Here is a 27,843-nt window from a genome sequence, read left to right on the forward strand (position 1 = left end):
GAAAATTACCCTCCCTGAGGGTGATGCATTTCATTTGGTATTTATGCCTTGAAGATGGATTGATCCACTAATGGGCTGTTATTATCTAAATTTTAAGGATACATGAAGAAATAAATTGAGCATATCAGAAATGTAACACATCTGAATTAGGGAAACTTTTGAGGCAGAATCATAGAGGGTGGGGAGTAAACGATAGTGCTCTAGCTATTTCTAAGAGTCAAAGATAAGCAGATTTATTTCATTGAGAAAACTCGATGTTAGTTTTCCCATGGGCTGTAAGGATGATTGAAAACATTGGCGATCTGCAAGAACAGATTTATGTATAATGCAGAGAGGAAAACCACATAAGTCACATGGGTCCTTTTCCGTTTCAATACTTACTCTTTGATTGTTTGTAGAGGAAGGCAGTCTAGGCAGTGTAATACATTTTTTAGGCAATGGCATAATATTTAGCAACACTTGTCTGAAGAGCCTTCCTTGAAGATGGCCTTAAGAAGTCTTATAAGAAAAAACAATAACGACAACTTTGCGGATATCTCTGCTAGAGCTGAGTTTAATCCTTCTTTTGAATCACTGCGTGGCAGTCAAATGGATAATGGAAGAATTTATGGTATCCCTGGGATATTGCTTCCAAGACATAAACAGGTATGGTGTCTATTTTTTAAAAAAATATTAAGGCCAAGCTACAGATGAAGTGTACCTAAATGTTAAAAGCTGGAAAAAGATTTATCTATGTATGTATGCAAAGAACTAAATTTATAATGTGAAAAGCATACTAAAAGAAAGGTGTGAAGAAGTAATGATTGATATGCAGGCACTGAAGTTCCGTGATTTGTGAACTGGGACTAGAGAATAAAGGAGGAAGAATTGTGTACTTTGACAGTACTAATGGGCAGTAGGTCATTTGTATTTCAAGAAACTTCAAACTATGATACACCATACTTACTTATTCAGAGTACTGCTGACACACTCTGTGTTAGCAACCTTGTGGAGGAACACAGGATGTGGTGATTCGTAACCTAGCAAAGGTTTTTGTTTCAGAAAACGCTGTAAAGTTTCTTAAATCCACGTTTGATTTTAGAGTAACTCTGTGCTACAATAAAAAGTATGATGGGAACCTAGGGGTCTAAAAAGTCTCTCCTGGTTACAGTAGCGTTAAAAGGGATGAGTAATTAATGGTCATTTATAAAATGTGTTATATTTTAATTATGTTAAAGCAAATGGGCATTTTAATTATAACTCAAATGTCATAGGGAAATGTTTTTTCAAAATGCACCAGATTCATTCTATTTGTAATTTCTTGATACCTAAGACACTCTGTGGCTGATATTGAGACCGAGGGAGAGAGCCCGTCCAACTCTTGTGGTTGCCGGTGAACCTGCAAATTCAATGCCGGGGTGTATCCGGTGATTGTCATTGAATTTCTGTTATTTTGGGCCGCTAAAACATAGCTGGTGAAGCCAATATTCATCGGCTGACTGGCTAAGTTATAGCAGCAAAAGATTGTGCAAATAGCAGGTCTTTCTATCTGGCTGTTAAAATTAGCTGGTCACCCAATGAATATTAGTGCTAACCAGCTATGTCGCACGACATTGCCAGTGACCGGGCTAGCTGCTAAGCAGTAATATTCAGCCAAGATAGCTGGCTCTCTCACACTGAATATTACCACTTAGCCGGCTTTAGGCTATTTAACCTGCCAGGAGATCTTCCTGGCGGGTTAAATAGTTTTAAAAATCAGCCAGTTAAATAGTTTTAAATATCAGCTGGTCTGAGCCCACTCATTGGTCCTCACGCGTCTTCACCACTGCAATGCTTTGCTTGCATTACTTCCAGCTAGGGTGCTGCTGAATTTGATCATGTCGCCCCATTTTTGAGGGCCGAACACTGGTTACCTATTCTGTTCAAAAGTCTCAAGTTGATCCACCATATTAAGTCCTCTGGTACACTGCCATTTCTGTCATAATTTCTGGTTCCTTAAACAACTGCCTGTCTTCTTCGATCCTCACAACAGAATTTACTTCACAACTCTTCCTTCCAACATATTTTCTCAATAAATTTAGAGACTCCCTGTTTTCAGTAGTTGGTCCTGTCCTTTGGAATAAACTCCCCATGGCCTTCGTTCCAGAATTTTAAGGCATTGTGGAAGACTTACCTTTTCTGTAAGGCTTATGAATGTTAATTTTCTCCATCATTTTACAGCCCATGGGGCATGTTGGCATAGGGGTGTGGTATGCTGCGGATGCAGCAGCAGCATGATTGACTCCTCACTATCCTATGATATTTGCATTTCTGTCTTCTGACCTTTTCTGTAATGTTTGCCTTATGTTGTAAACGGCTTGGATGGCATGCCCTTGAGTGGTGTATCAAATAAGCAGAAACTTTAAAAAAAATGTGTTTGTAACAAGTTACATGGAAGGAACATTTGAAAATATAGTACAAATTAAAACAGACAGCTGATCTGACCTAATACAGCATACAGTAAACTATTGTATAGTAACAATAAAGAGGTAAAGTCACTAAGCATGAATGGAAGAGGCCAATGTAATAAAGTGTGCAACACTTGGTACAAGTTTCCACACTACTGAGCAAACGGTGCATGGTCTTTTGCTATTGGCAGCATATACAAATGACTCCTGTAGCAAAACAGCACATGTGGTATGTTTATAGACTGAAATAGCACTTCTAGAATTTTTCATACATAATTTAACTGTGTGTTCAAAGTTAATGAGCTGCTGTCCACCATTTTCCATTGCAGTCACCTACTAGCACTGAATTACAAAAAGCACAAAAGACAAAGATTGCACACTAAAATAATAATTGCTGCAAAAAATATAGCTCAAACACGAGTCATTAAGGGGTTCCTTTTACTTAAGAATGTTATACCCTAACATGCGGTTAGCGCATGAAAAAAGACTTACTGTAAAATGCGTCAAAGCATTTTGAACAGGGGTGTCCAACCTCAGCCCTTGCCAGGACGGGTTTTCAGGATTTCCCCAATGAATATGAATGAGATCTATTTGCATACAATGTGTTGTACTGTATGCTAGAGTCTGGTTTCTTGGGATTTCAGATGAACTTCTATCTATATATTTCTTTTAGTTTATGGTCACTGAGTTTGTATTTGTTGAGGGTCTCTCTGTGTTCTATGCAGGGCCGCCGAGAGACTGGGCCAGGCCCGGGACAAGGCTGCCCCCGCCCCCCCACCCGAGGTCGCCGGGCCCCCCATCCACCGGGCCCTCTCTCCACCCCCGGGCCCTCTGCGCTGACCTTAAGCGCCTCACCTTCGAAAGCGCAGCAAGCAGCGGCAGACCACTCCTTCCTTCCGTGTCCCGCCCTCACGGAAGTTACATCAGGCGAGGGCGGGACACGGAAGGAATGAGTGGTCTGCCGCTCCTTGCTGCGCTTTTGAAGGTGAGGCGCTTAAGTTCAATATCAGGGAGCAACGGAGGGCGGGCGGGCTGGACTGCGACGGCGGCGCCAGGCCCCCCCCCCGGAGGCCCGGGCCTGGGGAATTTTGTCCCCCCCTCTCAGCGGCCCTGGCTCTGTGTGAGAAGTGGAGGACAGATATTCTGTTATCATGGAGTTTCTGTGTAAGGATCTGTAGTAATCTGGCTTGTTCAGTTTTCCCAATAGCTGTACTGATGTTCTAGGGTCCAGGGCCCACTACGTGTGTATTTTGCTTCCTCTCCCTTGGTTTGGTCCTTATGTGAGTTTTGGAAGTTATGGCAGAATGAGTGAATTTTTGTACAGTTTTTAATTACTTTACAATATGCCTAGTACTGACAGAGTTTATTGAGATTATATTAGAAACAAATATTTTTTGTACAGCATGTTTTATGGGGAAATATCTAAGTTCTGCTGTACACCAGTTGTTGGGGGAGAGGCCAAATTGCTCCATGAATGCAAAACTGACAGCACTATTACTGTAACTATATAACGTGTTGAAGTCATCCATTTCACTACTTCCATAAACAAAAAGCAAGCAGGCCATTGAAAACATATTCCTATGGGTGTATTAGCATTTAGCACATACTAATTTTTAGCGTGCGCTATAAACACTACCACACCTTAATAAAAGACCCTCCAGCAGTGGTGTAGCTATGTGGGGGCGGGGGGGGCCTGGGACCCCGTAGATTTGGCCCGGGACCCCCTGCTGACGACCCTCTTGACCCCCCTCCCGCCGCCAACCCTCCCCTGCTGTCGCCGTGGGCTATCTTTGCTGGTGGGGGACCCCAATCCCCGCTAGCCGAGGAGGTCCTCTTCTTCCCGCGAAGGCTTCGTTCTGTTTCTGACGTCCTGCACGTTGTACATGCAGGACATCAGGCTCACAGAAACAGAACGAAGCCTTGCAGATCAGCCAGGACGTCAGGACGCCAATGTGCAGGACGTCAGAAACAGAACAAAGCCTTTGCGGGAAGAAGAGGACCTCGGCTGGCGGGGATTGGGGTCCCCCGCCAGCAAAGGTAGGCGATGGCGGGGGAGGGTAGGCGGCGGGAGGGGGGTCGAGAGGGTCGTTGGCAGGGGTCATTAAAGTTGGTGGCGGCAGTGGGGGGGGGGGGTCGGCAATGGCGGGGGGGTCAGCGGTGGCAGTGGGGGTTGATAATGGTTTGGGGGGGTCGGCGGTGCCGGGGAGGGGCGCTAAAATGTGCCCCCTCACCTCGGGCTCTGGACCCCCCTCCCGCCGAAGTCTGGCTATGCCCCTGCCCTCCAGAATGAGAGAGTTTCTATGTGTATATTTTTTATACTTGTATAAAGGCACACAGTTTTATGAAAAAACCCTTTTCCACTTGTAAAGCAGGATTTACGCACAGAAAAGGCTTTATAAAATTATCCCCTGCTATACTTCATTTTACATGTTTTACAGATTTGTCATGCTGCATTTAAACCTTATTTGTTTCTTACTAAAGAAATGGTTCATTTTACCTAAAAAATATTGTCAAGCATACTATTTGTAACAATACAATTATGGCTCAAATGTGACTAAACATTTTATTTCTTTGACATAGTGTTTGACGTTTGCATCAATGATGACAAATCCAGGATGTGGTAATTCCTGATTCACAGGAAGTTCTAAATTGCTTAAACCTGCAGTTGCTCTGTTGGTTTATATGGCCTGCTTGTTCTTTGTTTATGGCAGTAGTGAAATAGAGGACTGCAATGCATTATGGAGTGCACACAGTAATAATGCTGTCACTGGTACAGCAGGATGACTTTTGGCTAACTCTTTCTGCATGCCTTGTTTTGCTTATTGAGCAGACTAGACTCAAAGTTTCAGACCAAAACATTATCCTAGAAATAGAGATAAATATTTGAAGGCATTTATCTAATTAACTTTTTTTTAAATTCCCCATCCCCCTCCAGAAACTAGTTAGGTTTTGTTCAAATAAGTTGATGTCTACCCAAAATATATTTGTTTAGCAATGGGAGGGATCAGAGGCATTCTGGAGGTGTGTCCAAAAATTAACCTGATAATAGTAATTCAGCATTGTCTAGTTAACTTTTACCAGATAAGATGGCCACAGAGATTCTAGGCCTAATGTACCAGATGAAGTTACCTGGTTATCTTTAAGTGACTATATTGAAACAGATAGCTCTCACAATATTCACTTAAAGTAACCAAATATTGGCCCACTGAATGCAGCCTTCTGTATTTTTCCAGATACTAGATCCTCTCCTTCTGTCTCACACCATGATAAGTTAATCAGGAAAGTGATTCAGGTCAGACTCTGAGAACATGCAACCAAAGGGACAGAAAGAATAGAAACATAGATGACATCTGCAACAAAGGATACTTGGTCCACCCAAATATTCCCACTTCTGCCTGTCTACTGGGTTGTTACAGACTGTATTCAACATGTTGCTTTTTATCTCCTTTTGTCACCAAGGGGACATTTATTGAAGTGCATTACCACATCAACTGTTAGCATTAATGTGGGAATTAATGCTAACAGTTGATGTGGTAGCAGAATATTTAACGTGCATCAATGCCCATGTTAACTGCATGGAATGGGGCAAGGAATAGATGGAGAATGGGTATGGACAGCACCTTTAGTTAATACAGAGTAATTAACCAAATATGAACACAGCAGAAAATGCAGCACACTTAGGTGGGAAGTTATAAAGGTGCAGTATAAAGTAAACTTCTATTGCACTTTGATTTACCATGGGAGTCACCAATCCATGGTATCTCTACACTGCAGGTTGCTGACTCCCATGGTAAAGGACTAACAGTGTCTGCAAGTCCATTGACCCAGGAGCATCAGGCCTCAAAGCATGACTCGATGCCCCCCCGGGCCACATCTTAAAGGAACTGTGGTGCTGTCCCTGCCATCCCCCAATGATCACCCTAACCTTTTCCAATCTGAGGGGCCCCCCCAAGCATAAACTCCCCCCAATCTGAAGCCCCCTCTGTACAAACTCCCCTGATCTAAATACCACCTCTGCACAAAACCCCACCCCATAGGACCCTTCCCCTGCCCCATGGGGGCTTACCTATTCTGTTAGAAGTTTAGAAAAGGATCTGCCGACATAGAGTCTTTTCTAAAATAGATGCAGGAGTATATGTATATTTGCCTACTTGTGCAGCGGAAGCAGCCATTTCACAAAGACACACACTGAAATACTGAATGGAGAAAACACAGGAACTTTCAAATGTAAGCGCCAACATGTACACATGAAAATTGCTAACACTGAGCATGTGAATTTCTGCCATTTTGCAAACTTATATGTGGTCACAATTCTTATTTATTTTCTATTTGGAAGGGGATATAAGCAATGGGTAAGAAATCTAGAGCCCCTTTTGCAAAGCGGCGGTAAGGCCAACGTGGGCTTACCGCTTGCTAAAAAGGAAGTACTTCCCACCCCCAGCATGCCATCATATCCGGTGCTACAAAAACCTCAATGGGTGGCGGTAAGGGCTCCCCCCCCCCCCCCCAAATTGCCACATGGCAAGTGCATCACTTGCAACACAGTAATTTCTTTTTTGAAAAAAAGAAAGCTCTACCTTTTACCAGCTGCGGTAAAAGGGGGCCCCGGCGTACGTCAAAAACACGTGCCGATGCCAGCACAAGCCCCCTTTTGCCACAGCTTGCTAAAAGGGGCTCCTGGTTAATTTTAACCTACTATATTTAGTAGTGCCAACTTAGGGGCCCTTTTATGAAGCGGTGGTAAGCCCAATGCGGGCTTGCCGCTCGCTAAAAGGGAAGTACCACCGGGTTACCGCAGCAGCCCGGCGGTAGAACCCTTCCCAAGCACGTGCCATTTCTGGTGCTACAAAAATATTTCAATTTTTGTAGCGCCATCGTGTACCCAGCGGAAATTGGGCAGTGAAACATTTGCCACAAGGTCATTTCTTGAAAAAAAAAAAAAACAACAAAGACTTGCCTTTTACTGGCTGCCAGGGCAGGCACCCTTTTGCCGCAGCTTCGTAAAAGGACCCCCTAACCAGTTATGTTTCTGCCACTGAGTATTGACCTCTGTATGCATTTATTGAATTTCTAAATATAAGCACATAACCCCCCCTCTCCCGCCCATTAACCTCATCTGCAGATATGGAATACATCAGTCACAAATAAGTAAGTGAAACAAGTTAAGAATCAACAAACTTGAAAATGAAGCAAACATAGGGGTCTTTTTACTAAGCTGTGGTAAGCACTAACACGTGCTTACTGCAGGTTAAAATCCACTACCGCGGGGCTCGTTCAGGTGTCCCATGGTAGCTTTGTGTTCTGTGCATATTACCCATGTGCTAAAAAATAGAAAATATTTTTTAGTGCTGGGGGTGTGTTTGGGGGCACATACCCAGCGCTAATCAGTTGGAGGAGCTGCATCGCTGCATGCTAACCAGTTTGCCCATGGTTAGTGGGTGAGCTCTTACCGCCCAGTAAATAGGTGGTGGTAAGGGCTCATGCACTAATGGCCATGCACTAATTGGGGGAAATAGAAAATGCAGCCATTTTACTGCTGTGCTAAAAGTGTCCTCAGTGTGTGGTAAACCCACGCGCTAGTAATAGTGCAGGCCACTTTTTAGCACAGCTTAGCAAAAGGGCCCCAATCTGTTTTGACTACACACATTCCTGTTGTTACCACTTATTATGTACAATTCACACCTGCCAGTCAGACAAATTACAGAAGAAGCAAAAATGGGAACACCCAGAAATGAAAGAGGAACATTACAAAAAAATCAGTCATACACATACAAAGACAATATACCCATGACAAGCAATCATATTATTTCCCCCAAAAAGGCTGAATCATCCTAAATGGAGCATCAGTCACACCCTCTGGCAGTAGACAGGACAAAAAACACCAAAGTCCTATATTTACATTGTGCAAAATGTATTTGTCAAAATGCGTAAGAAAATTCATACACATGTAATGTGGTGCTATGAAGTTCTACTGATGATCCCAACAATATACTCATTAATGACAAAGTTTTTATGTGACTGAAAAGGATCAGTTTCTGTCAAAATGGCAAGATACTTGGCAAAATGGAAAAAAAGTCAGTAGTGGAATGGCCTAAGAATGCATCTAGTACCTGTGTCTGTTTAACATATTCATAAATGATCTGGAAAAAGGATCAATAGGTAGAGCAATCAAATTTGCAGGTACATAAAATTATTCAAAGTTATTAAAGGACCAGACAGGTGCAGGGGAAAATTACCCTCCCACATCCATATACCTTGTTACATCTTCGCCCCCCCCCCCCCCACACTCCACTGATATCTTTTCTATTCAGCCCTCACTGCTCACCCTGATACCCCAATCCATCTTACCTCCATCCCGATCCACTTTCCATATAACTACCAACCCACCCATCAACAAACAACCTTATTAGGCAGCTTGACCACTTAGAGGCAGATGCAGCAACCAAACGTAAAAAAATCTAAATCGTTAAAGTCCCTAACGATTTTAAAATAACGAAGAATGCACCAAAAAAAAAAGTCACACATGCTGAGATCGGTATTGAAACGTACAATGTATCAAAGAATCACAATACACATCGTTAATCGGCCCCCAAATCATGCGCAGAGCAGCCAAGCGTTATGTTAGCTGCTCTGCGCATGCCACAAACAGTCAAAACACAGTCAAAACACAAGCACATGGCTCCCAAATCAAAACAAAAATAAAAAAAGGGTCGGGAGGGGGCAAAGGCACTCGTCAGGAGTGTCCTGTATGGCCGTCCTTGCCCCCCCACACGAGGTCGCCGTTCCCCCCTGCCCCACTTCCCCCTGCATTCTAAATGAAAAAGCAAACGTACCTTTAGCAGCCCTGGCCCCCCTCCCTTCCTCACTACTCTGTCTCCCCTCAGCTCTGCCTCCCGACATCCTCCGCCCTGTGCCCCGCCCCCTCTTGGGGTCGTCGCCGCCATTCCCCTCCTCCATCGGGCCCCCGTCCCTCTTACCGGGCCCGTGCAGCGCCTCTCTCCTCTGTCCGAAGGCGCTGCACGGGCAAGAAGAAAGCTGATGCCTGCCTTCGCCCAGCTTCTGTCGCGCATCTCTCTCCTCCTGGGCCCGCCCCTGTCTGATGTCGGTAACCTACGTAGGTTACTGAAGTCAGACAGGGGCGGGCGCAGGAGGAGAGAGACGCACGACCGAAGCTGTGCGAAGACAGGCATCAGCTTTTCTTCTTGCCCGTGCAGCGCCTTCGGACAGAGGAGAGAGGCGCTGCACGAGCCCGGTAAGAGGGAGGGGGGCCCGATGGAGGAGGGGAATGGCAGCGACGACCCCAAGAGGGGGCGGGGCACAGGGCAGAGGATGTCGGGAGGCGGAGCTGAGGGGAGACAGAGTAGTGAGGAAGGGAGGGGGGCTGGGGCTGTGCGAAAACAGGGTTGAAAGATCTTGCAAAGAGTGGCATGAAGTTCTGGGGACCATTTCTTCCTCCTGCCCCTGGATTTATTGCCATGAAAAATGTTCTCTGTTGCTGATCGAGAGACAGATGATGAAGCCTTTATTTTTTCTCCTTCTAAGCAACGTGTGTTTTGTTTGCAGTCTGAGGACGGGGATGCATGCCTAGAAAAAAAATATTTTTGAACTCCTTGGGGCTTGTAGAGGCTTCTGTTTATGGATTGTGCCTTTCAGTTTCCTTTTGACCAATCACAGTGCTATTAGCTCTGCTAATGCGCTGGGATTGGCTCACAGTTTGTTTGTTTTTTAACTTTACTATTTTTCCTGGCACAGAGCTGTCCTAACGAGAGGTCCAGACCTCTCATTAGATTTCCTGCCTTTTTCCTGCGTAAAGGCAATCGGAAAAGGTTAGTGCATCTCGTTTCAATGGGGTTTTCACACTAATTGCTCATCTCCATTCCGTTTTCGTTAGCTGCTGGCTTCCTCGGTAAAAGCCCTTTGATGCATGCAACGGATCAAATTTTCCTCATTGGAGGGTCATTAAAGGCTCATTAAGCTTTAGTGCATCTGCCTCTTAATGACAGTCCTGTAAGACTACTGCTGGGGGAGGGGAGCAGGAGGAATGAGATGGCTATTTTGACGTCCTCAGGAAAACTTGGGCGCCCCTTTCAATTATGCCCCTCCACATGTTCCAAAGTGTTCAAAAGATAAATAATAAACAAAATGATCAAGAATGATGTAAAAACAAGCATAAATATAGAGTACTTGCCAGCTATTAATTGCACTCTCACTGTGGGAATCTGTTCCTGTTTACATGTTATTTGGCATGTATGTTTTCTCTTAATGCATGGTAGTAACTCCAGTCCTAGGTATCTAAATGACAGATTAAATTGTAATGTGGATATGCAAAATGATGCACCTAAGCCCCATGTTGGGTTCTGAGTTAGGTATTACCTGCCAAGAAAAAAAAATCTTGGAGCAACTATATAGAATATTTTGACATTTTCAGCCCCAAAATGTCAACATATTCTACATAGTTGCTCCAAGATTTGTGCTTTGGCTGCCAAAACAAAGCAAATAGAATGTCAGGGATTATTCAAAAAGGAATTGAGAACAAAACTGAGAATATCATTATCCTCTGTATAGGTCCATGGTGCCACTACACTTTGCTGTTCTGGTTGCCTAAACAAATCAGGAGTCCTGTTTACTAAGATGCACTAGCATGTTTAGCACGTGCTAAAACTTAGTGTGTGCTAACCGTGTAGACACTCATAGGAATATTATGGGCATCTACACAGCGTGAACTAATGCTTAATGCATGCCTCTAGCGCAGCTTAGCAAACAGGGCCTGAGTCCGGTTCTTCAGATTGGACAAATGAAAACTGAGAGGGGCTATGACAGAAGTTAATGACATCATGAGTGGGATGGAACAACGAAACAGGGAATGGTTATTTAACCTTTGAAATAATACTTGAAATGAGCTCTGAGAGACTGATCTACATTTTGGGATCCTGCCAGATACTTATAACTTGGGCCATCAACTCTTAAAGAAAGGACGCTGGGCTTGATGGATCTTGGTCTAATTTAGCATGTTTTTTTTTCTTATTTTCTTATAAGCCATGGTGAGCTTTCTACATCTTGCTCAATATTACTAATGTGGCCTGGATCAATTTTTTTGACTTCACTAAGTAATATGTTGAACATAAAAAATAACTTGTTTTCATGTGAGCTTATTCAACTGTAATGGTTTTCTGTTATCATATTTAAAAAAAAACACCCCCCCCCTGCCCCCGATATTCAGCCAGTGTCAGGAGCATGGTGATTGCCTGACACCGACAGTCAGACTGTATATTCAGTGCCAGCCGAATCTGGTGACTGGCATTGACTATCTGGTTTCATTTTTGACCACAACAACTTAACCGGTTAAGCTGATATTCAGTGCTAACTGGTTAAGCGCTTGGGACTAGATTCTACATATGGCACCTGAAAAATCAATGCCGAAACTATTTCCACCTAGGTGTTTTCTGTAAACTGCACCTAGATTAGGCAGGTTTATAGAATACACTTAGCCGGTTTATAGAATACACCTAGCGGCCATGCCTGTGCCTAACTCTAGGTGCATCCATTTATAGTAAAACTTGGTATAAATACCAGTGACTAAATTAGGCACAGAGCAGGTGTATTCTATAACCATGCGCGCAGATTTTCGGAATGCCCACGGTCCGCCTATTCCACACCCATGGCCATGCCCCCTTTTTGGCAGCACACACTAGAATTTACATGCACCACTTTACAGAATACGTCTAGCAAGTTTTGTGCGTAAATTCTAATGAATGCCGATTAGTATCAATAATTGCTTGTTAAGTGGCAATTATCATCACTAATTGGCTTGTTAAGTAATTAAATTGCATGCGCAAATCCAGAGTATGACCAGATTTGCACACACAATTTCGGTCGCGCTATTTAGAATCCTGAGGTTAGTGGTTAAAGATAGGCCTATTAATGCGGCCTATTTTAACTGCTAAACATAGCCAGTTTGGCACTGAATATCTGCACCTAACCAGCTATATCACACGATATAGACAGTTAGTGGCTAGCTGCTAACCACGGATAATCAGTGGGAGATAACTGGTTATCTCCCGCTGAATATGATAACGGGAATAGCTCCTGGAACACCAGAAGAGGAACGAAACGTCCTGCAGTGCAGAAAGCAGTCCAAAGAAGAGCAGAACACACGTCTAATATGATAAAAGGCTTTGTTTCTACCACTCTGTAAAATGTCCCGACGTGGCCACATTTCACCTCACTAGAGACAGCGCCAGGGGCTAAAACAGCTATAGCAGTCCCAAAGGGCACATACACGCAATAGAGCTAAAATCAAATGAAAGCAACATCAAAAGCAGCAACAATCAGCCTTGCAGCTAGCAGGGTTGATAGAAACACAGCAATTGTCTCTCTCATTCGAATGAGAGAAACAGTTGCTGTGCTTCTATCCACTCTGCAAGTGGCACAAATAAAGTCTTTTTATCATATTAGACGTGTGTTCTGCTCTTCTTAGGAGTAGCTCCTGGCCAGTTAAATAGTTTTGAATATCGGTAGAAAGTATTTATAGTTTCCATAAATCATTTGTGCTGTCTAAAGCAGTAGAAAGCTTTTTTGATTTCCTGGCTCTAAGAGGAATCATTCACATTCTCAGGCATTGAAATCATTCATGAGGCATTCATGAGTTCAGGACGTATTACAGTTCATTTTGTGTATTTTTGATTAGGGTATTTTTCATATTGCAGCAAGAGTTCAATGAGAGCACATAAGAATAATAACAATGAAAATATTTTGTATTTCCAGCTTGTTTTATCCAGATCGAATTCCTTACTAGACTCTCCGGAGCCTGAGAGGTAAACACAATACTTTTATTACACTTTGTATGATTCTCTGCACACATGGATTCTCATTTACAATTTAGAATGCTTAAGACAGGTGCCAATATTTTAACAAGTGAACTGTAAAATCTATCAGAAGAAGCATCAAACAAGATGTGTGATTAAGAAGGAGCAATTTTTAAAGCTAAGGTATAGCAAGACCATTTTCAAAGGGAAACCCTGCATAAAATTTTTTGAAATTTAAAGGCTGTCATACCAAGGGGTAGATTCAAGAAACAACTCCAAAATTTAGGTGCCAGGATGATGCACGCTAAGCATGAATTGTATAACAGCAGCTCTGCGTGGATTTGCCGTTATAGAATACTAGCATAAGTCCACAGAATACTAGCATAAGTCCACAGTTCAGCACCTAACTTTAGGTGCAAACACTTCTACCATGTCAAAGGCTGGTGTAAGTGTCTATGCCTAACTGTTGGCAGTTAGGCACATTGGAGTAGGGTTACCATATTTTGTTTCGCAAAAAGGAGGACACATGCCACGCCCCACCACACACCCCGCCCCCTTTCACATTCTCGCTCTGCCCCCTGTCACATTTTTCCCTCCCCCGTCACACACCCCGTCACCACCCCTCCCCTTACCTTACTACTGCCCTGGTGGTCTAGTGACCTCTTCGGGGCAGGAAAGAGCCCCCTCTTTCCTGCCCGGAGCGCTGCTCTGCATGCATCCTTCCTGTTGGTGATCTTGGCGCCGATTCAAAATGGCCACCAAGAGTTGAAGTCTCACAAGGTCACTTCAACTCTCGGTGGCCATTTTGAATCGGCGCTGAGATCACCAACAGGAAGGATGCATGCAGGGCAGCGCTCTGGGCAGGAAAGAGGGGGCTCTTTCCTGCCCTGAAGGCGGAAGAGGTCACTAGACCACCAGGGCAGTAGTAACTAAGGGGAGGGGAGGCTAGCAATCTGCCCGTTTGTCCAGAAATCCGGACAAATAGGTAGATTGGCAAAACCCGCCCGGTTGCCCGGACATGTCCTCAAAAAGAGGACATGTCCGGGTAAATCCGGACATATGGTAACCCTACATTGGAGGAGATTCAATATATGGCACCTAAAAATCCAGTGAGAAATCAATGCCAACTAAGCGTATTCTATAAGCAGCAAGTAGATTTAGGCGCGGTATACAGAATACTCTTAGCTGATATCACAGCACCTAAAACTACGCTGCCTTCATTTACACCAACAAAAATGCGGCGCAAATTCTGATGCTTAGATTTAGGCATACTGGGTCATATTCTATAATTCCGCTTCTAAATTTTGGAATGCTCATTTCCCTGTCTATAATCACACCCCTTTTTGCCTGCATGCGTTAGAAGTTAGGCGCACTGCATTATAGCATGCACATTGCGAATTATGTGTGTAAATTCTAATTATTTCCAATTAGTGCTCATTATTGCTTGTTAAGTGCTGTTATCAACGCTGATTAGCTTGTTAAGCCAATTAAGTTACATGCATTTTTATAGAATATGCTTGGATATTGATGCAGACCTTTAGGCGTGCTATATAGAATCTGGGGGATAGTGTTGTCTCTGTAATGGTACAGCCCATAGGGCCTTATTCTGTAGAGGTTATTCTCCTAAATTTACACTCTTAAATTTATGCTCCTAAAGTACGAGCGTAATCTATGCTCCTACATTTACTCTCCTAATTTAGGGCCTATTACACTCATAGATTTAGCATACAATTAGGAGCATAGATTATGCTCATAAATTTAGGATTGTAAATTTAGGAGCATAACCTAAATTTACATAACTCCTAGTATTCTATAACCTGTGCACCTAACTCCTTGGCAAACCCCCTGATCCACTCATAACCCTCCCACTTCCACGTCCCCTAGAAGTTGCATGGGATGAAATCAGTGCACGCAACTTCTAGAACAGTGGCTAAGGGGACCTTTTACTAAGCTTGTAAGCTCTTTGAGCAGGGACTGTCTTTCTTCTATGTTTGTGCAGCGCTGCGTACGCCTTGTAGCGCTATAGAAATGCTAAATAGTAGTAGTAGTAGTAGTAGTAGTAGTAGTAGTAAGCTGCGTAGGCGCCTACTCGTACCCAACACATGCCAAATTGGAGTTACCGCCTGGTTACCGTGTGGCATTTGTGGTAATTTCAATTTTGGTTCGCATCCGCTACGCGCATCTGAAAAATACTTTTTATTTTCTGATGCGCAGCAGCTAAGCGCGTCAAGTGGAATTTGACACACAAGTAGACCATTACCACCCAGTTACCACGTGAGACCTTACTACTAGGTCAATCGCTTGCGGTAAGGTCTCAGACCCAAAATGGATGCACAGCAATTTTCATTTTGCCGCACATCCATTTTCGGCAAGAATTTTAAAAAAGGATTTTTTTTGTAGGTGCGCTAAAAAATAATTCTGCGTACACCCAAAACACATGTCTACACTACTGCAGGCCATTTTTCAGCGCACCTTAGTAAAAGGACCCCTAAGGCAGTTGCGTGCAAATCCTAATTAGTGCCAAATAGCGCTAATTAACACCAATTTAATGCAAATTTTCACACTAGGCATAAATTTGGGCGTGCATGTTTATAGGATCCAGGGGCAAGTGTGCAGATTCCACCTTTACTGCCCTAAGCCCGCTCCTTTTAGCATGGGGAAATGTAAGCAAGATGTCAAATAGTGAGGCTATTTCTCATGCAATAGAGGGGGTGATTTGTTTTTCATCGCTCCTTTTTCAACAAGTAAACAGCTGTTTTACCCAGGTAAAAGCTTCAAAAATGATCTGCTCCTTGCACTGGACAGCCTTCCCTGTAATTTGTATCTTAAATCCTCATAGGAGGCTCTTAAATAAACTTGACAGGCTGACGTTAGGACCCAAAGTGGTGAACTGGATTTGAAACTGGTTGACAGACAGACCCTAGAGGGTGTCAATGGAATTCACTCGAAGGAAGGAAATGTGAGTAGCAGCATAGGTGGTCAGTGGCCCAACTGTTTGGGGAGGCTAAAGGGGTGGGGTTAGGGGTGGGGCCAGGGGGTGGGACCAGGGGTGGGGCTTACATCCATAATTGTCTGACAACACAAAGAAAAAAAATCAGTAAAAATAAAATAGTAACAATTAATACCTTTTATTAAATGCAGTGCTTTTTTTTGTGCCGGTACGCGCCGGTACGGCGTACTAGCACCTTTTTTTTAGGTCCGAAGTTGTGCTGGAGCCGGCTCTCCGACGTTGTGCTGGAGCCGGCTCTCCTCCCTCCCTCCCTCCCCCGAGTTAGCCTCCGGAGTCCCTCCGCGCCGCCTGATGACCCTTCTGCCACCCGACCCGGCCGGCACCTGACCCAGCATTTAAAAAAAATCTACAAGCGGTGGTGCGGTGCCTCGCGTCTGAGTAAAAGAAGAAAAATTGCTTCGTCGGCCAGCCTTCCCTCACTGTGTCCCGCCCTTGCGGAAGTTACATCAGAGGGCAGGACACAGTGAGGGAAGGCCGGCAGACAAAGTGATTTTTTCTTCTTTTACTCTCAGACGCGAGGCACTGCTCCACCGCTTCGTAGTTTTTTAAAAATGCTGGGTCAGGTGCCAGCCGGGTCGGATGGCAGAAGAGGGTCATCTGGCGGCAGGTGGGGACTGGGTCGGGGAGGGGGGGCTCAGACGGGAAGGGGCTCAGATGGCTCAGGTGGCTGGAGGGAGGGGGAGAAGGGGAACAAGGCGAGTCACTGGACATGGGTGGAGGGCAGGGGGGATGGGGTTGCTGGACATGGGTGGAGGGCAGTGGGGACACGAGGGTCGCTGGACATAGGTGGAGGGCAGAGAAGGGCAGGAGGGGTCGCTGGACATGGGTGGATGGAGGGGAGGGGGTTTCTGGACATAGGTGGATGGCAGAGGAGGGCAGGGAGGACAGGAGGGTCACTGGACATGGGTGGATGGCAGGGGAGGGGGGGTTTTGGACATAGGTGGATGGCAGGGGAGGGCAGGGGGGACAGGAGGATCACTGGACATGAGTGGATGGCAGGGGAGGGGGTTTCTGAACATAGGTGGATGGCAGGGGAGGGCAGGGAGGACAGGAGGGTCGCTGGACATGGGTGGATGGCAGGAGAGGGGGGTTTCTGGAAATAGGTGGATGGCGAGGGGACAGGAGGGTCGCTGGACATGGGTAGATGGAGGGGAGGGGTTGTTGGACATGGGTGGATGGAGGGGAGGGCAGGGGGCAGAGGAGGGTTGCTGGACATGCATGGATGGCAGAGAGGGCAGGGGGCAGAGGAGGGTTGCTGGACATGGGTGGATGGAGGGAAGGGCAGGGGGAGAGGAAGGGTTGCTGGACATGCGTGAATGGAGGAGAGGGTGGGGGAGAGGAGGGTTGCTGGACATGGGTGGATGGAGGGGAGGGCAGGGGGCAGAGGAGGGTTGCTTGCTGGACATGGGTGGATGGAGGGAAGGGCATGAGGGAGAGGAGGGTTGCTGGATATGGGTGGATGGAGGAGAGGGAAGGGAGAGAGAAGAAATGCTGGACATGGGTGGATGGAGGGCAGGGGAGAGAGGAGGGCTGCTAGACATGGGTGGATAAAGGAGAGAGAAGAAATGCTGGGCATGGATGGAGGGGAGGGAAGAGAGAGGAAGGAGATGAGATGAGGGAAAAGGAAGAGAGGAGAAAAACTGCACATGGAGAAAATAGGCAGAAGCTGGATCCACTGGACAGTCAAGTCTGCGGAGGACCCAGCTTTTACTTATGGATATAGAGCAAGAAATGAAGACGAAAGGAGGAAAGTAAAGAAATAAATGGAAAGGAAGCCCTGGAAACAGAGTTAAGAGGACAGATAGCAGCAGAATCAGATACTGGGCCAGCATGATCAGAAAAAGAAAGCCACCAGACAACAAAGGTAGAAAAAAAATCATTTTATTTTCATTTTAGTGTCTGGAATATGTCCAATTTGAGAATTTACATCTGCTGTCTTATTTTGCACTGGGTATACTGGAGCTGTAACAGCTTACAGAAATTATTTATAATGAAAAAAAAATCGCATTATTTTTTTCTCCTATACTAGTATAATATTTTCAATGATGTCTGTTTATATGCGTTATGGCTGGTATAAGGGGTGTGACTAACGTGGGTGTGGCTATAATAGGGGTGGAGTCATATGTGGTGACTCCGCCCACAGTGAGTACCGGCACCTTTTTTTCTACAAAAAAAGCACTGATTAAATGTAGGTATTATGTCAAAAAATAAAGTGGTTGCTCAAAACATAAACTAACCAGTGTATACTATTCAAAAATGTTATCAATTATTAAACACTGCTATTTCCATCCATGGAAAATCCCAAAATGAAATGGTCACATTAGTGAAGTAACATCTGGTGACTAGACATATCATATTTTAAACTCAATTATTAAAAACACTTAACCAATACTAAACCACATACACATACACATCTATGGAACAATTCAACACCAGATCCCCCAAAATATTCTAAAACCAAACCATGTCTGATGTTATGACAAACTAAAATTAAATTAAAGTATTGATGTTTGTCACCTCAATAAGGCCAACAATCCCTCAACTGCAAAACACTATGCACAAACTTGTGCAAAAACACAGAACCTTACTGTACCATTAAATATTACACTGGGCAGAACCTAATACACCAATATACCACCCATACGGAAAACACAGACCGTCAACAATATGAAACAAGGGATCATAATATCACAATTCTCATGTACAGCCACAAAACATCCTTTTAGGGTGGATAGCGTTCACAATGAGCTCCTTTTATTAACAACCTGATGGAGATAAGAGTTTTCAAATTTCAATTTTGGAACAGTATAAGTCATCACGCAAACAAAATATAAGAAAACCAATGGTCTGCATTAGGGGCTTATAGCCCATTTAGTTATGTTTAAACAAAAGAGATCTGCATGAAACAAAATATTTATTTTTTATTTTGACTTATAAAACCTGCAGCACAGTTCTTATTTGTAGCTGAAAACACTTACCAATCTTGATCTTCAATCCTTCCCCAGCAGTTCCAGCTTCCTCCTATGAATCACGCTTCCTCTCTCCCCCCTCCTACCAGCTGGTCGACATTAATTATTCCCCTCCCCCTCCAGCACTTTCTATCTGACCTAGTCCCCCTCCCCCCAAGGTCAAGGGGAGCAGCACCTACACTACACCTTTTTCCCTCCAGCCTCTATCGTTCCTGCAGCCAGGTCTTGTGTCTCTCCCCTCCCCCCATCGTGGTTCTAGCGTCTTTACCTTTCCCGCCCTATCCACGGCCCAGTGATCCCTTGCATTCTACTTGCCTTGAAGTTGACCACTGATGCTGCTACCAGTAGCAGTACTGTAGGGAGATCAGCAATCTGCCTCAGTGCCTCTCCTGAAATCCAACATGCCACAATTTTCTTTTGAATTTGATTCAAGACCAGTGTATGGGAACAGCATTCAAGCTCAGCCACTCAGTCAGCCTTCCCTACTATGATAGGTCCCGTGCATTCCCGCCTTTGCGGAACAGGAAGTTGCATCAAATGAGATGGGAGGGAGCCATGGTAGGGAAGGCTGAGGCGCTGAAGCACATTGCTGTAATCGCTACAGTACCGCTACTGGTAGCGATTAAGGGAGCAGGAGAGATGCCAGCCCTGAAGTGAGAGTAGTCGAGGTGGGGGGGGGGGGGGGGGGAGGAGAGGAGAAACCACGGCGCTGCAAAGAACAGAGGACTGGAGAAGAAAGATGGGAGAAACTTCCTGCAAAGAAGGTAGGGTCTCTCAGATCCCCTGTTGCTTGTTGTGCACTTGTGGCTCTCCCCAAGCCTCTTATACTGGGCGCCTATGAGTAGCAGAGTGCCTCAAGGATCGGTGCTGGGGCCAATTCTGTTCAATATATTTGTGAGTGATATTGCCTAAGGGTTAAAAGATAAGATTTGCCTTTTTGTGAATGATACCAAGATTTGAAATAGAGTGGACACCCCGGAGGGAGTGGAAAACATGAAAAGGGATCTACAAAAATTAGAAGAATGGTCTAATGTTGGTCAATTAAAATTTAATGCAAAGAAGTGCACCAATTGTCCTAGGAGGTATGAGGTTGATATGCACAGACAGGGAGAGGGACCTTGGGGTGATGGTGTCCAAAGATCTTAAAGCAACAAAACAGTGTGGCAAAGCAATGGCCATAGCCAGAAGGATGATAGGCTGCATCGAGAGGCGTAACCAGCAGAAGAAAGGAGGTGTTGATGCCCCTGTATAAGTCGCTGGTGAGGCCCCACCTAGAGTATTGTGCTCAGGTTTGGAGGCCGTATCTTGCTAAGGATGTAAAAAAAACTAGAAGCGGTCCAGAGAAAGGCGACAAAAATGATATGGGGCTTGCGCTGTAAGCCATATGAGAAAAGATTGGAAGACCTGAATATGTATAGCCTAGAGGAAAAAAAAGGACAGGGAAGGTATGATACATATATTTAAAGACTTGAAAGATATTAATATGGAAACAAATCTTTTCCAGAGAAGGGGAAACAGTAAAACTAGAGGACATGAGCTGAGGTTGCGGGGCGGTAGACTTAGGAATAATGTCAGGAAATTCTTTTTCATGGGAGAGGTTGATCGATGCCTGGAATGACCTCCCGAGGGAGGTGGTAGAGATAAAAATGGTGACGGAATTCAAAAAGACAGTTGTGCTCAGTAGTTTTCTAGAACATGGTGTCAGAGAGAATATTCAGGGAGCAAAAAACGTAGACATACATTCCTAGTGTGACTCAACATTACAGGGTACACGCAATGGACAAGGCAGAAAGGACAAATAGATTCATCTCCGCTGAAGCTTCCCTAAGTCTCTACAGAGGGTTACAGAAGTCAATAACATACAGACAATGGCACAGATCCAATAGCTCTTCAGGGGCTTCAAGCACAACAGCTCTTCATATCAGCTTTCTGAAGTGTTGATGGTATAACAACATGAATTTAAAACCACTCTACTTAGCACATGAAAATTGAATGGGGGGGAGGGGGAGTTAGTGTGGCAAATCCGTACATCAAAATAGCCTCTTAATCTTCATTTGAAAATGCAGAAAACATGGGGAAAGTTCTCATGATCCAAATAAAGTGCCATATTTTATGACCTTATCTTAAACATCATGAAACATGAGGATTCATTTATCAAATAGCTTCAGTGCTAAGCTCTGACCTTTTTTTTTTCCCATTCAGTGTCTATTATAGGAATAGACTTTGATGAATCAGGTTCTTAGTTCCCAATACTAATCTTTGTTTATTAATTACCAAATAATAGTAATATAAATTGAGTCCTATTTAATAGTGACCCCTTTGCTCTATCAAAGATCCCTGTAGCCACCCATTTAGAATCAAAGCCCCTAAAAACCCTGACCAGCTGCCAGCAACCACATCTGAAAAGTTACATAGGAAAATAGAAAATGATGACAAAGCCCATATGACCTATTCAGTCTACCTATCCATGCCGCCTGCTATTCCTTCCTCTCCCTTAGAAATCCTATATGTTTGTCCCATGTTTTCTTGAATTCAGATGGAGTCTTCATCTCCACCACCTCCACTGAGAGGCCATTCCACATATCCAACACCCTTTTCCATAAAAAAAGCATTTTCTTAGATTACTCCTACCCCTTTTCACCTTCATGCTATGCTCCCTCATTCCAGAGCTTCCTTTCAGTTGAAAGAGACTCACCTTCTGTGCATTTATGCCACAGAGGTATTTAAATATCTCTATCATATCTTCCCTCTCCCACCTTTCTTCCAAAGTATACATTTTAAGATCTTTATTTATGTCCCCATTCACTTTATGATGAAGACAACTTACCATTTTAGTAACTACCCTCTGCACTGACCCCATCCTATTTATACCTTTTTGAAGAGGTCTCCAGAATTGTACACTGTACTCTAAATGGGGTCTCACCAGAGTTTTATACAGAGGCATTATCACCTCCTTTTTCCTGCTGCCCATTTCTATCCCTATGCACCCAAGCATCCTTCTCGCCTTTGTACCTGTTTGATCACCTTAAGATTATCAAATATGATCACCCCCAACCTCCACTGTTCTTTCATGCACAAAAATACTTTACCCCCTATACTGCACATCCCTCAGGTTTTTGCAACCCAAATGCATAACCCTGTATTTTTTAGTATTAAATTTTAGCTAGCAAATTATGGACCATTCTTCAGGTTTTACTAGGTCCCTCTTCATGTTATCCACATCATCAGGTGTATCTACCCAATTGCAGATTTTGATATTATCTACAAAGAGGCAAATCTTACCAGATAGCCCATATCGCTTCCAAAAAGTTAAAAAGAATTGGATCAAGAACCAATCCTTGTGGTGCACCACTAGTAACTGTCCTCTGTTCTGGCTACTGAAGTTGCCATTGAAGCTCTTTCCAGCCCATCCTATACTGAATTATCATATACAGTACATAACACAGACCTACAAAGCCTGCCTGGCACTGGCCTTAGTTCTTCACAGCCGGAGTCGCTATCCAAGTGTTACTCACACATCCACACGCATACAGCCATTTAAGAAGGTTTTTTTTTATACCATCCATTTTCAAAATAGAGATCCTCCAACATATAAAGCTTTTTCTCCAGGTTCTGACCTGCTTTATGCCTTAAAAATTGTTATTGTTGGAAAGAAATTATACATAAGGGGTCGAAAGAAAATCTGTCCATCGGTCTGATGTGGTCAAAATAACACTCTGAAAATGGAAGGGACCAAATCTGGTTTGGGAATACCCCAGGAAAAGACATATTGAATTTTTAAATAGTAGTTCCAGAAAAATAAATTCCTCACAAAATCGTCTAATGTGTTTCTACGGGAGAGAGAATTCCATGCAACACAGAAAGATTGAAGCATAGCTGTTAGAAATTGCTCCTTTCAAACTGCTCCCTGCTTTCCTATCCTCTCCCAGTTAAAGACACGCACATTTACACTAAAACTGAAATACACACAGACAGAAGGACAGAAACACACATAGGAGCCAACTTTTTAAAAGGTTTACGGGTTTTAAACCCAATGGAATTTAGCCCCCCCCCCCTCCCCGGACACAGTCAGAGTTTGCTCAATATTGGGGATGCTCAAGCACCCACTGCACCCTCACAGCTGATTCCTATGCAAACATATAAACATAAACACACAACACAGGAGTACTCCCAGAGACGTACACATAAATACACAGAAAAATATACACACAAACATTAGACACACACAGATATGTACATAGATATACTGTTTTGCTGTTTTCAAGTTTACCTCATTTATTGTATTTATGTTATACTTGTTTATTTTACTACTGTTATGCTGTTAACAAAATTGTTAGTTTTATATTAAAATGTACCTGCTGTACACCACCTTGGGTAAATCTCTTTATAAAGGCAGTTAATAAATCCCAATCAAACATATAAACGGCAAGTGACCGACTCACCTGCAAATGCGCAGTAGAATCGGAACGCTGAGAGTGTAGAAGTCCAAGCCCCACCTCCACCAGCAGTACAGCCCAATAGGGAGGAGGGCTTGGACATGGGTGTGGAAATCTGAGGAGGAGGGAGCAGGGAGGGAAGGAGGGGCGGAACTGAGGGAAACAGACGCAGCGATGGAGAACTGACGACACGACGACGGCGGAAAGAGGGGGGGGGGCGATGCCGGGGGGCAGCGAAATGGCAGCGGCGGGGATGGCGAAATGGTGGCGGCGGGGACGGCAGGGCACAGGAGGTCACAATCACGGTGGATGGGAGCCCGAGGATGGAGGGTAGGGGACAGAACAGTTGATAGACACAGGTGGATGGAGCGGATGGGAGGGGGGAGAGGAGGGTTGCTGGACATGGGGGTAGGGCAGGGGAGAGAGCAGGGTTGGTGGACGGGGGGAGGCCATAGGAAAACAAAAAAATAGCCTGCTGTTACGGACTTAACGGCTAGTATATAAATAAATAAATACATGCACACACTCTCAAGTATGCACATGTACATACACAGACACACATGCAAACATATATACTGACACACAAACACGCCTAGAAAAAAATATACTGTATATATATGCACACATAAAGCCACACACATACACAATCACAGGCACACACAAATATAGGCATGACCACGTCCAGGAAGGCTGTAAATTATTCCATGAAGCATGTGTTGTATGCTTTCCCCACCACACACCAAACACCCCTCCTTCTGCTAGGCTGACATCCCTATATGTGAATTTTCAGCAGCATTATACGGATGGTACCAGAGTAGACTGAGGATGGAATGAGGATGTCTCATCCAGCTATGGCAATAGTGGTAATATCAGCTACTATCCATAGAGCTAAGTGTTACCTTACGTTAACCTGCTTAGCTATAGGTATAGGAGGAATTCTATAAATGGTACTCAAAAATTGGTGCCGGATAAAATCGGCCCCAATCTCTATTCTATAAAGCAGCGTTTTTCAACCAGTGTGTTGCGGCTGCTTCCCAGGTGTGCCACAATGAGCTGCTGCATAGGAATGTGGTTTCCGGGAATCCCCTGCAAGTCTATGGGGTTTCCATGGGAGTGTATGAGCCGCTGTGGCCAACTACCTACCCAGAGTCCTCCAGGATATCCAAGTATCGCCTCCTCCCTTCAATAATTCAGCTCAGGCGCACTTGCTGTCTGCCTGGGCTGATGCAGCAATTGGGAAGAATACATACTTAGTAAATGGGTCTCTGTCATAGTCTAATATAGTTCAGTAGCATAACTAAATGAAATAACTACTCCTGAAGGTATGGGGTGGGGAGGGGGGCAGGAATGAAGGAGATTACTTGTGGAGATGGGTGGGGATAGAATGGATCTTAGTGGGAAAAGGCAGGTATAGGTTAAATTCCAGTGGTATGCCTTGACAATTTTTTGTGCTTTGTAAGTGTGCCGCGAAATGAAAAAGATTGAATATCACTACTATAAAGGGTGCTCTGGGTTGAGTGCCGTTTATGAAATAGTGCTTAGAATTGATTCCTATGCCTAAGGTTGGGCACCAGTATTTAGCCAGCTGAAACCTGGTGCCCAATACTTAGCATTTGAGCATGGAAATAGCACTATTCTATAAAACTGTGCACAACTTTCTGAAATGCCCCGCCCCTCCCCTGGTCGTGCCCCCTTCTGAGTAGCACACTAGAGGGCCTTTTTACGAAGCAGCGGTAAGCCCACCACAGGCTTACTGTGCGCCAATCTGGAACTACCACCGGGCTACCGCAGCAGCCAGTGGTAGCTCTCACCTCTAGGGTGCGCCATTTCTTACAAAAATATGGCCTATTTTTGTAGCACCGGAACTTAATCAACAGTAATCACTGCCCGGTTACTGCCAGGTCAGCACAGGAGCTCTTACCGCCATCTCAATGGGTGATGGTAAGGGTTCCTCCCGAAATGGCCACATAGTGAGTGTTTCACTTACCGCATGTCCATTTTTTTTCCTCTAAAAGACAGCCTTTTGCCCACTGTGGTAAAAGGGGGCCTCAGCGCATATCAAAAACACACACTGATGCTAGCACAGGCCCCATTCTACCACAGCTTAGTAAAAGGACCCCTAGGAGATTTAGTGCCCAGTCTAGCTCACAGACATATGCACATGCAAATCCCAATTATTGACAATTAACTGCAAAAATTGATTACATCAATTAATTGCTAGTTAATGGCTCGTTAAACAATTTACTTGAGTGTGTATCTTTGATTCGTGCTGAAATTTGGGTGCCTATATTTGGGTGCCATTCATGGAATCCAGGGGGTAGTGGCTCTAGATCATCCCAATACTTGTAGCTGTTGGTAAACACTCTCTACTTACATTTCGTAGCAACACTTATCTGGTTAACAGCGTTGCATATAGATTTTTTTTTACTTGCCACAGCCAGCAAAACACATTCCCATCGCAACAGCAGAACGTCTTTTTCAGTAATGTTAACCAGTATATAATGTAAATTACAATTCCATACCATGATGGGTGCTTCGTTGGATGTCATTGTCCTGCAACAATGGGGGTGGCAGGTTTTCTGCAGCTGTGCAAATTGAGCTCATGGCTGCAGAAAGACTGGTGAGTGCTAATATAGAGAGTTTTTAAAGAAGCCTTTCCATATGTGTAGATTGCATACGTGTGTAATTGGCTATGCAGAGATTTCAAGGGGGCTTGGAGAGGGCAAGGTTTCTATTGGGCCAAGCAAATATTTACCCATGTATTCCTCATTTTACAAAGGGAATACACATTTATGGGAAAATACTTCCCTATTGGGCTTTATACCAGCTGAAAGGCAAGCACAGATTTTTAAAAAGTGCTCATTTTGGTCAGGGCTTTACATGAGGGATTAAAGGAGTGATTCGCCTTCTCCCCCTGTTGTTTAATTTCCACCACCAAAATGAATAAAACTAAAAGTTATGGCCTCGCTATTTATGGGTCCTTTTACTAAGCTGTGTAGGCACCTACGTGCACCCAACCACGCCAATTCAGAACTACCGCCTGGCTACCGTGTGGCCCAGGCAGTAATTTCATTTTTTACGTGTGCCCATTATGCACGCCAGAAAATATATTTTATTTTCTGGGGCTTGGCGCTAATTGTATGCACCCTGACGATTACCACCCGGTTAACGTGTGAGACCTTACTGCTAAGTGAATGGGTGGCGATAAGATCTCATGCTCAAAATGGATGCTCGCCAATTTTCATTTTGCCACACGTCCATTTTCGGCCCCCCCCCAAAAGGCCTTTTTTTTATAGGCGCGCTGAAACATGGATCTGCATATGTCCAAAACACGCATATTTCCATGTGTATATTTATAAAATAGCTGCTTCTACTGTGCATGATGGCAAATACTTAGCACTCCTATAAGTGCTTATAGGTATTTTGCATTTGACTGTGCCTTTTGTAAAAAGCACAGCATGCTCTGACCTTGCTTTCTCAGTTCCGATCTCAATGTTCCTAATAAAATGGTCCTTCGTATCTTGTTTAGATATACAAAATAGATTTTCTTATTTTAGATGAGATTTCCCTTTAAACTTTTCCTTAGGTTGGACCTGCTCAATTTTTGTTAAGTATGCTACATTTAGTTTCAATATGTGATTTATAAAACTCAAGTTGCTGTACAAAGTTTGATTACAAGACAATCATACAGTTTTATAATTTGTTACAGGAGGCATCTTAATATAGTCAAACAGGATGATGAAACATTTGGATTTCACATTCAGGTAAAAGTCCACTATTTGAACAAAAAATCATTCAATTCGGTAACACTTAGGAAAGCATGAATACCTATGTCCATTATATATATTCAGAATTGGGTTATGACATTTTTTTTGTGTGTTTTGAGGCGTTGTCACTTCACAAAAGTGTGTTTTGCCTGAAAATTCACAAAAGTGTGCTTTGCTAAAAAGAAGTACAAAATAACTACAAATGAGTGAAAATGATAACATTTTATATCAAGCACATTTTTACAGAAAGTCTTCACAAAGTTGGGCTTTATAGTGGAAGATATTTGCCTGCTGTCTGCTTTGTTCAAATGTTGATGAAACTTTAACAATAATGAGCTGCAGCAAGGCAGTATTGTAAGAATGGGTGAACATAAGTGGCACCATATACCTGTTGTTTTTTTTTAAACTATCCTAAAACTAGAGTTTCATT

General features: G+C 43.9%; 1 protein-coding gene across 1 annotated transcript in view; it reads left to right on the plus strand.

Moving 5' to 3' along the window:
- The first annotated feature begins 433 nt into the window (after nt 1–433).
- Nucleotides 434–27,843, plus strand: part of CYTIP (cytohesin 1 interacting protein) — a 52,725-nt gene continuing 25,315 nt past the window's right edge. Inside the window, exons 1-3 of the mRNA XM_030209464.1 lie at nt 434–645; nt 13,191–13,240; nt 27,356–27,410. Coding sequence (XP_030065324.1) covers nt 484–645; nt 13,191–13,240; nt 27,356–27,410 — 267 coding nt within the window. The 5' untranslated portion in view covers nt 434–483. The remainder of the gene's footprint in view (nt 646–13,190; nt 13,241–27,355; nt 27,411–27,843) is intronic.

This window comes from Microcaecilia unicolor, chromosome 7 (genome assembly GCF_901765095.1).
Source record: "Microcaecilia unicolor chromosome 7, aMicUni1.1, whole genome shotgun sequence".
Classification (NCBI taxonomy): domain Eukaryota; kingdom Metazoa; phylum Chordata; class Amphibia; order Gymnophiona; family Siphonopidae; genus Microcaecilia; species Microcaecilia unicolor.